This window comes from Vigna angularis, chromosome 1 (genome assembly GCF_016808095.1).
Source record: "Vigna angularis cultivar LongXiaoDou No.4 chromosome 1, ASM1680809v1, whole genome shotgun sequence".
NCBI classification, from domain to species: Eukaryota; Viridiplantae; Streptophyta; class Magnoliopsida; order Fabales; family Fabaceae; genus Vigna; species Vigna angularis.
The window spans coordinates 12,882,245-12,893,312 of record NC_068970.1 but is presented as its reverse complement, the minus strand read 5'-3'; the positions used below and the strand labels follow the sequence as shown (position 1 = coordinate 12,893,312).

The window sequence follows — 11,068 nt, the reverse complement described above, 5'->3', positions numbered from 1 at the left end:
GGTTTGTGTATGCTCATTATTCGTAAAAATCTGGCTTACTTGCGTTTTTCTGTTTCTTTTCTTATCTATTTCTATGTTATAAATTATAATATTTAGATAGTAAGAATTTCATTCCTTTTTTTTTTTGCCTCTTGTTTGTATAGAACACAGAAAGTAGTTTTGTTTCATGGATTTTAATTATATTTCCGGTAAGTATATTCTTAAGATTACTGTAATTGGGAAAATCATCCCATCAAAGATGTTTAGTAAATATATGTATTTTCAAAAGTTATTTTAACTTAAATAAAATATTACAAAGATGGTATACTAAGATGAAAGTGAAAAGGTGGGAGTTATAACTTTGTGGATGGAAGAGGTTGCGAATTTAACTCCTTTACTAATTATTTGGTAAGTTTGAAAGAAAAGATGAATGAGGTTTAAATTCCTCTACTAACAAACTACTATCAACTAACATTTCCTCCTTATCTTTACACGATATCTCCACAAATTAGCCAATTTTCTGAGTCATGACTATTTCAAATTATTAACCTTCTAAAACATATATCACTATCAATATATAAAATTGTTATAGTTTAAAACTATGGTTTCGGTATTTAAAGATCTTTATTTAATTTTAATTTTAATTAATATGATTTACGTAGTAGAAAAAAATTATTTATTTATTAGGCCTTTGAATAATATGAAATATAAACATTTTTTTTTGGAAATTTTTCTAGTGCAAGACCGACAAAAAAATACAAACAATTGCTGTTGACTGAATTTATATCTTTCATTTTCAATGCGTCTTAATTTTGTTCACTTTATTTGTAAGATCTAATAATATTTTATTAATAGGTTTTAAAATAAATTAAGAAAATTGATTATTTGACACACCTAAATTTTTTACATTCATTTGACACTATCCTTCCTTACTTTTTACTCTTTTTTTTCTTGAAAAAATACAAAAATTTACACTTTTATAACTAATTTACCCTGTATTCTGTGTCAAATGAATGTAAAAGTTTGTCATGACACCGTTGCTCTTAAATTAATTATAACGTTTATAAATAGCAGTTAAACCTTAAATGAAAAGTTCTGGCATTTGTTGCTAGATTAAGATTATAAGACTTTTGAACTTGATGTGTAAGTTTTTGTTAGTGTAAGAGTGGGCTTTTGAAGGCTTATCTATGTTGAAAAGTTGATAGAAGGCTGTGAAGGGATTCTTTGAATAAAACAGAACACACATGTAGTGCAGGTAAGGCAAGTTAATAATCCAATATTTGCATTTATTGTAGTTTTGTAGAAGAATATGTTGTATGTTTGTGGAATGGAATATAGAATAGAGCACTATACTTGTGTCCGACAAACATATTCATCTCACACGGATAAATAATCATATTTTGATTATAGTTATATTATTTTTTTAATTTAAAATCATAATTATATTATTATATTATTAAAAATCGTCTCAAATGAATGTTTTATTAAGCCGTATAAAACTAACATTTTCCTATAAAATATGATAAACGAAGATGTTGATGATTGAAAAATATGTTTTTAGATGGTACGTTACACCGGTTTATTTAAATAAACTAATAAATAAGTTGTTATAGGGATGAATAGTAGTGGATCACTAATAAATTTATATTTAGAAAATTTAAATCATATATAATTTATTTACATATAAATATATGTAATATTATCATATAGAAAAACTAGTTTGTCAAGCTTAATGAACTTCTTAGGTTCTATTTTTTATTTTTAAAAGTAACACTTTTTAAAGCACATGCCACCATTACATTGACTAAAAACTTAGAAACTTTTTGTAAAGAAAAAACTTATCAGCTGATTTGGTATTCCCAGAGTTATAATCAAATAATGGAATATAATTTTTTACGTTTAATTAATATCGTCAGCTAATTAAAATTTCTTAACAATTAAGTTAAATTCATTAAATATGAACGGAATTCATTCTCTGGACAATTCCGCCCTAGAAATTTTGAGGTTTCTAACGTTACAAGGAGTCAGCACAAGAATAGTTAAGGACACGTAACGAAGCCTACAAACATATAAATAAATATAATATAGCACTACTGCACAGTTTCTTCAACATGAAAAGAACTACTACCATATCATCCTCGATGTTACAACAAATCCTAAAGCTATCAGAGAGCTTCTGCGCACACAAAGACAAGAAGAATCTAAAGCTATTAATGCACCAAAGCAGTCCATTTTGACACTGAAGCTTCCCTGTTCACACTCTTTTTGGCAGAAAGAAACACTACCATAGATACATAGCAAAAAGCTTATGAGCAATAATTATAATATAATAAATTATATAGGATAGGAACCAGATTAATTAGCCCAGTAAGCATATTTCCCAAGACTGGAGAGAGGTTATCACCACCTTTGATCATATATCTCTGCATGATGCATGAGAAGAGAGATTAATTATTAGCTCTAGACCAAAGGGTTTGTTGTGGAAGATCCATAGCCACTCCATGATCCTGAACCATTGAGATATCCCAATGACACTTTTTCAGCCTCAGAGCAAGCCTGATCTTGCCATTCAAGGGACAGCAACTTAGGGTTTGGCTTCACATCAACTGAACCGTTAAGGATGTTATGACCTCCATCATAGGGCAACATAAGTCTCTGGCAAGAGTCCATTATATAACTTCCAACATTGCTAATGCCTCCATCAAGGGACATGCTCCCAAATGCTGCACTAGAAAGACCTTGATAATTCAATGGCAATCCATTGTAGCCACTCATATCACCAAGCCCAACACCACCACCACCCACACTCATATCACTATTTTCAAGAACATCCAAACTCCTAGTTGAACCCCTAATCATATTCATACCATCCAACCCGCTTTCCATGAAGTCAATATGCCCAGGGTTCTCTAGTATGCCCATGCTATACTTACTATCCATGAAATTAGGGTTTCCCAGTACCCCAGCATTAGTCCCAAGTATATTGTTTAGGTGGGAAAACTGCACATCCAAGAAGGAATGTTGAAGATCTTTGTGATTATGAATATAAGAGGGTCCTGCAGGTTGTGTTTGGTTTTGATTAATAGCTGGTTGGTGGTCATTGTGTTTCTTAGTTGAAACTTTCTTGTTCTTTCTGCAACCACCTCCAACAGGAATGTTCCTGAGAGTGCCTCCTTTGGTCCAGTACCTTCTACATGTCTTGCAGAAATACCTGGGCTGAGAGAGACTGTAGTTGTTGTAGTAGCAGAATTTGGTGTGTGTTGATTCACACCTAGGGCACTTGAGGGCTTGCTCTTGTGAGGGTCTTAGCCTCCTCTCTGTCATCGGTCTCGAGCATGGAAGCATGTCGGCAGATGGTGAAGAAGAATCCACCCCACACTCCTCGTGAATTGTGCCCTGACATTTTATACAAAGCAAACAATAATTAATGAATAGGAAAATGTGCTGCGTACTGTCAATTTTGTCTTATTTTGGATTCAGACATTCTCTTTATTCTTCTGCTAATTCTCACTCTTCTTTCTTTCCTTGTCCGTTTCCAACTCCCCCATTCACTTTCGTGCAGCAAACCATTTTAATTTAAACAGATAATTGCATAGTGCAACTTGACATATATATACATACATATGCTGCTACTAGCTTCTTGGTTAACATTTTACAATTCTAACTATACATCTTGATCAACTAAAAGCTCAAAACTCTCTGAAGACTTAATATAAATAACAAGTACTACTAGAGCAGGAATGCCAAGTTATAATGACTACTCATTAATTCGCACAGAAAGTACACACACACACACATATATATATATATATCAGTATGACAATATGGTTCTCGGGAGTTTTGAAAAGTAGAAGCAAACATATTCCTTTCATAGATATACTCCTGCATACCTGCAGCCATTGATCTGATGAATTCATGCAGACATGGAGAGAGGAAAAACCCATTTACAAGAAAAATCCAGGAGCTGGGAGAAATGGAAACTTGTGTACTGATGAACAAAGTTTGTTACTATCTTAATAAGTGCCCTTGTTAGCAGTAGTGTATGATGAGCTTGGAACAGCGAAAGAAAAGTGTAGTTGAAGAACTGAGGAAGGCAGTGTCGTCCGATGAGTTTCGTGGTATAGTGTGATTGTGTTGTGCGACAATGTGAGTGTTAGTTGGGAAGTGACAGTGAATAAGAAGGAAGAAAAAGGTGAGAGGAATGAGTTGCGGTGAGATATTGTACTTTATAGAGAGAGGGTGTGAGTGATAAGTTCCCGTCGGTGACAAAAAATAGTGGGCCCTTATAACATGTGGGGCCACTGCTTAGGTCAGCTTGACCAGATAAATATTGAGTGTGACAGTGACAGTTAGTGGTTGGTATGGAATGAGATAGGCATTAAGCAAAGTGTAGCCGTTGGAGAGGTAACTGTGAGAGGTAGAGAAGACAGACACAAACATACTTGGCACTACAGAGATGTCTGAATGAAGTGACAGAAGCTAGGTGAGAATATTTGGGTCCTCGATAAAGAACACATACCGAAAGAGCACTCTACTTGTGGACCCCAAAAGCACTGGACCCTCTCTCCCTCCTCCCACAAGCAAGGCATATATTCCTACATTCTCCCTCCTTAATGTTTTTCATCTTTTTTTCCCTCCATTTCATGCTCTTCCTACCTACTTATTTATTGCCTAAATTATAATCATGGTTCTCTTAGCTTTTCATTTCAACTTCTGTGTTTCTCTCTTCATGATTTTGATCTTCTGAGCAAAAGAAATGTTGTCTAACCATTACTTTCATGCTTTTTTTGTTTGATTGTACGTATTCATTTAAGGTATCTTCCAAAAAGTAGTTCAAACATGAAAATACAAGAAATGAAATATGCAGAGTTTGATGATTAGAGCAAAATTGCAGACTTTAGTAGAACTAAAATTTCAAATGAATAATTAAGCAAGATCCTTTTCAATTTTAGTACTGATTAATTAATATATCAGCATTCTACAAGCCTGTTTGTGATTTGAAGTAGGAGAATAGAAAATGTTCCTAACTCGCTTTTTCTGTTATGTAATAGAATTTTGAAATAATGAAACAATATGTTATTTTAGTTCTCGCCATGAGTGTAATGTCATTCAATTGATAGCGATATTGTTGGACTGGGGAAGTTTTGGGGAATAAACTGACAAACTTGTATGTGAAGGGTGACAGCTGAAAGAAGGAGAAAGGTATAGTACTGTGGGAGTTTATGATATCCACTTATGGCATTGGTGTGAGTGAGGAACAAAATCCAACCTAATCTACAGGAACCAAACCCCAAGTACACACTCTGTGTCAGGTGAATAAAGTGAGAGTGAGTCCACGTTACCCTCCTACACCTCACCTCAGAGCGTTCTTCTTCTTGTTTTGTTGATGCATGAGTGAGTGAGTGAGTATTTGTGTTTGTTGTGGATCAATATATTATATCTTTCAATCATCTATGAAGTACAAAGATAGATGAATGGATTACTACTGTTTCAATCATCAGCATGATATCATTGCTCCTTGATCAGTGTGTATTATAGGTCTTGTTTCTTTATTTGCTTTTGTCTTGTGGAATGTCCAAAAAAACTTTCTAGTTTTCAGCTACTGATCACACCAATGATCATTAGGGTTAAACAGTTAATCATTAAGTATTTAATTAATTTTTATGTGTTGAAGTTTATGTGCATAAAATTTATTGAAGATTTGACAAAGTCCATATATTATCATTGACAAATCTCAAATTAATCTCATTAACCAACGTCTTAGATTGAGCGTTTACAACTTTATCTGTTTGATTTATGCCAGTCATTGAACTAAAAACGTATGATTAAAATTTTGAATAGGGTAAGTATGAAAAGGTTGATTAAGGATCCAAATTACCAAGCATATACGCATGCAAGCCTTGAATCTTAATGTAAAATTTTTAAAAAAATGTGTTATATTTGTTTGGAAAACAAAAAAATTAAGAAAGGTGCATTAGGATACGTATTCCTTATTTTATTATCTTAAAAATTGTAAAGAAAAAGATATAGTGGTAGTTGATTAAAATACAAAATTTTGTTTAGTTTTAATTTTTAATAAATTTAACCGATAATAAATACTCATAATACCATTACTCAACACCCAATATCATAATATCATATATTCTGGCCAACAGTTACAGCAGTTAAAGAGACAAAATTTGTATAAGTATTCTCTGGACTTATCAGGAAGAAAAGTGTTTTTGTTTTCCTCTTTTGTCATGAAAAATATTTCAGTCGATCATGACATGTCCCCATGTAAAGGTGGGAAAGGTCCCTATACGTACATTATTTAATCACATTAAAAAAAACGTTTTAGAGTAGCTTCCAATGCAACGAGATCTTATAAAATTTTAAAGTTTATAACTATACATTTATATTTTAATTTCGTATCAGTTAAAATATAATCTAATTACAGAGTTAAATACTTTTTATTCTTAAAATTCAATTATTAAATTCAAAATTTTATATGCGATAATAATATGTTTTTATTATAAGACTTGGGTTTTAATTAAAAATTATGAGTAAGTATTAGAGATGCTTTGGCTTTCTACCAGATGCACACATGATTAACCATACTTTTCAGATATGGGAAAACTTAAAAACTGCCAAGAGCCTTCAATCTCAAGCTATCTATATCTTTATGCTGCAATTGTATATTTTGCTTTATTTCTTCTTATGCTTCTTTTTCACTTTCCTTCTTTTACTAAAAAATGAGTGACATTTCTGAAAGACCGACTCGATCTCTCCTCAATTTAAAAGCTGAAGTTCTTCTCAAAAATATTTAAAGCTCAAATTTTTTTAGGGTTGTTTTTTCCTTCCAAAATTTTGTATCTTTTTTTCCTATTTGATACTCCAATTTATCTTATAATATTTCACCCCCTTTTTTTGTTAACAATAAGTATATATAGTAATTACTAGAGTATATATATGTAAAACATATACCTCCTTTTCTATCATAGTCTAAATTTCGAAACATAGATTTGCTCCATCATAGCCTGGTTTACAGTAGTAATGATTTCTTATGTTTTCTTTTAACAAACATAGACCAATGATAGGTTAACAAATCCCATCGCCATAATTTTCTCACTGATTATGATACAATACTTTGATTTTTATTTTGAAACACTTAGATCCCACAGTGCGTTTACCTTAAAACTTTATGAGAAGTTTGATTCTATACATCATTATGACGATGATTAACCTTCGAAAACGGCTAATAAGGTGTGTGTGGTCCGACCAAGATTTTGGTCAAAAATTGGAACACTCATGATCCCTCGTAATGGGTGCAGTCAATTTGGAATTGTGTGGGTCAAATTAATCCAAAGGGTTAGCATCAGCCCCACCACCATGAACCTCCTTTTCAATACATCCAAAGTTTTCCTTCAGAATTGAACAGCTACAGCAAATGCAAATGCAAATACAAACAAAACCGAAATGGAAAAGCCCCAGCAACCTTTTATAGCACCACATACACCTACCAAATAGCTCCCGATCCCACACCCAATTATTTGAAACATTATTTTGAGTTTGAATTTCAAAGGGCAATTGAAATTATATATAATTTTTGTTATGCAGATAGAGAGATGAGGTATATCTGGGTTGTTTTAGGTGATGAAAGGAAGTAGATTTGATGAGTGTACGTTATGAGGATATTTTATGTGATATGATGTGCGCATGCGCGACAGTGGGAAGTGCGGCGCAGTGGAATGAGTAAAGAAAAGAAAAGATAATTAGTGTGAGATAAAATGGTGAGTTGTTTTATGTAGATGGAGGAATCTATGGGGCAGATGAGAGGATCTTTATCCAGCAGAGGACTATATTTTATAAAATGTTTCATGTTCGTTTCATTTGTTTGTAGGTAGCCATAGAGGTACCTCAGCCAAGCCAACCATGAATAATCATTAGTGTTTTGTTTCTGTTATTTTTCTGACAGATTTGAGCTTTAAGGACCCACCTTTTTTTACAAGTTTCACACACACAAACACTATATTTCTTCATCAAAATAGTTTCCCGCGTTTCTCATCGTCTTCTGATGTCAGGTGCAACCCAAAATGGAAGCAGAGAAACTAAGAAAGGAAACAAAAAATAACATGGAATTCTTTAGTATTGGGCAAAACAATATGGGTATAGTAGTATATCATATAGTAAAAATAATAGTCACTCCTAGTTTTTCTTTCTTTATTTTCATTTACCGGAAGAACAACCTTCTTACATGTATACTTCTTTTCATGTCATGCATTCTTCCTAGCAATGGAGGGATAATGAGATATATTTTCATTTTGCTCACCATCGGTTTACTCGTGTTAAGTGAACCCAACAATGTGTGGTGGTGAGAAGAAAGTAAAGAAGAAAAAATAGTGTGGTTTTTTTATTAAGACCTAGCTATAGGGAAAAGAAAAAGCATTTTCAAAAATAAAACTTTTTTTTTCTTTTCACTTTCCTTCATCAGTTTAAATTTATCTTTTCTTATTAAATTTAGTGTTCAAAATATATTGGTGTATTGCATTACTGAAAAATATATATAAAAAATTACAACATAATTTTTTTTAAAAATATTATCCATGAAAATGAACATACGTGTCAAGTCAAACTGAACTCTTTGAAACTTCAACATAATATGTAAAAGAATTTATAACTCAATTTTGACTCATTTATTTAATTGATTCAGTTAACTTCTCAATTCATTTATAACTTTAGTTAACTTTTGGTTTCAACTAAAATAATTAATTAAATAGTTATAAGTTTTAATATTTTGGTTATGTTAATGTTTCAAAGTGTATATTACTCATTTTTATTACATAATTTTATTAAAATAAATAAAGAAATACCAAGATATATAAAAGAATCATATTAAATTTATGATAAAATTACATTTTGCGAAATATAGAAAAATTATATTTATTTAAAAAATAAAAAAAAAAAATTATAGTAAAACATTAAAGTAATATTTTCTATGAATAAAAGTTAAATTAACTAATTTATCATTATAATGATTTTTTTTTAAAATGTACATTTTTATAAAAGTTAAAATACTGACGTCATGACCTTCCAGGACTCCAATGAATCACTCAGTAATATTTAAGAAACCATGATAAATTAACGTAGAATACTTCTCAACAAAAGCTTATGTGAATTCTAATATTCTATTTTTTAACTTCTTACAAAAATTAATATTCATTAAATAAAGTAATTTTTTAAGAAATATTTCGTTATCATAGTCTCTAGTAACAAAATATTAATTACATTTAAACAATGTGAAAATACAAGATCATTCGCATCACATAATTAACAAGAACATCTAATTATTAAGACTCACTGAAAGATCTTAAAATTTTAAAACCTCAATAGACCACACAAACTTAATAAAAGCTCAATTAAAAATTTCTAAATTTATCATGATCTTAAAGCATAATTAAGTCAATTTACAATTCAATAAATAAAAGCTCTACTTGGTGTGGGCCTATTTTTGTTATCGGTCCAACCGAAGCTAAGAGTGGGAAAAGTGGCGTGCAAGTAAAATGGGTTAACATAATTTTTGTCAAAGTTGATCTGAGTAGCCGACAAAAACTATGACCTGCTAGTTTTGGGTCCCGTATTAAAACATCATTGGGCCAACTACATAAAAATCCAAGTTCACACTCAAACTGCTTTACATGTTCTGTTTCAATAGATTTGGGACATCCAGTATGGGCGTTCTTCTCATTCCTCAACTTTTAGGTGAAGATAGAAATTCTTTAAACAAGTTTAACAAATATAAAAGATTATCACATAGCTTAGGTTCCATTCAAATCCCAATAACTCAACATAAGAACAGGGTAAGAGATACGTATTTTCTTCAAAGCATACGTGTTTGAATCTTTAACAGAGAACTAGAATTCAACGAAATAAATGTTGAGTTGTTGAAATTCACCATATAGGAAAGAAAGAGCTTCAGCTTCACCCTACTCGTGTACATTTCTTAGTGATCAACCTTCACGTCATTAATACTCTACATTTCACTTTCGATCGTAATATGACAACCCATAAACTTTTTCTTCCTCACTTTCTTTACCTGTAATCCCTTTATGCTTAGGAAAATAAAAAATAAAAATAGGTGAATAAGATGCCATTGTAATTTTTAGATAGAAAAGGCATATATACTCTTGGATCACACTAAGCACTTAACCAAATACGTAGTTTAGAAAACATAAGTCTATAAAGGAAGGAGCAAACGACGGGGTTCCTTTTTTTAAGACATTAGAATATATTCCTTATTCAGTATAAATATGACAAACCTTGCACTATAAGTTATACACTCATACATCTCACCTCCTACCTAATTAAATTCAATACGCAAAGCCTCTCTTTTTTCTTTTCAAAAAAGAGAATTTATAGTAAAGAAAGTGATAGTGGATGAAATAAAGATATTCTCAAAAAAATAAAAGGAAAAAAGGATCAATAGATAAGTTCATTAACACATTTATGTTTTTTTCTTGTAAGAAAGTTGTTGCAAGCCAAATCCCAAGGAGATTATGATTTTTCTCAATGGGTAGATTTTAATATTGACTTCTCCAATGATAACTCTCCTTAAACAGAATTTTAAAAACGTCAACCAAAATATCCAGCCCAACAATACATCAAAGTCTAAAAATATCAAAGACAAGAAAGAGAATGATTTGGTTGAATAGTAGCTATAATAAAATTAAAATGTGGTATTTTCTGTGGTTGCAACATTTCTACAATCCGATTTTATTTTTCATCATTCCATTATTATTTCAAACAGAGTGAATGCAGTGTGTTTCTCTTTTGCAAGATTTCCTTCTTCTCTTCCTTACCAAGTCTTTTAAATTTAAAAGTCATTCACATCACGTTGCCTTAGAACTAGCGTATGTTTCTAGTATTTTGATACTAAGCATTCTCTTTATCCAATCGCTCTTAAGAAATTAAACCTTTGCAACTATCTACTTTATACATCATGAAAGCGATACCCAATTAAAATAAAATGGCTTGAAAATAACAAGTATTGCCAAGGATTGAAAAAAAAACTATCAAAATTAATATTTCTTTTACGAAACTTGAATTGATGATT

The 11,068-nt window shown here is 31.3% G+C and overlaps 1 protein-coding gene across 1 annotated transcript; it reads right to left on the bottom strand.

Moving 5' to 3' along the window:
• Positions 1-2,053: 2,053 nt before the first annotated feature.
• LOC108335949 (dof zinc finger protein DOF5.6) lies at positions 2,054-4,177 on the bottom strand. The gene is made up of 2 exons (XM_017572187.2): positions 3,870-4,177; positions 2,054-3,375 (listed from the first exon to the last, which is right to left on the bottom strand). Exons 1-2 carry the CDS (start codon positions 3,921-3,923, stop codon positions 2,440-2,442), a joined length of 990 nt encoding a protein of 329 aa, XP_017427676.1. The 5' UTR covers positions 3,924-4,177; the 3' UTR covers positions 2,054-2,439.
• Positions 4,178-11,068: the final 6,891 nt, after the last annotated feature.

Excerpts from the sequence above, each read along its gene's own strand:
- LOC108335949 (XM_017572187.2), bottom strand. The coding sequence starts at position 3,923 with ATGGGTTTTTCCTCTCTCCATGTCTGCATGAATTCATCAGATCAATGG. Across the intron at positions 3,376-3,869 it reads CATCAGATCAATGGCTGCAG|GGCACAATTCACGAGGAGTG; the intron begins GTATGCAGGAGT and ends ATAAAATGTCAG.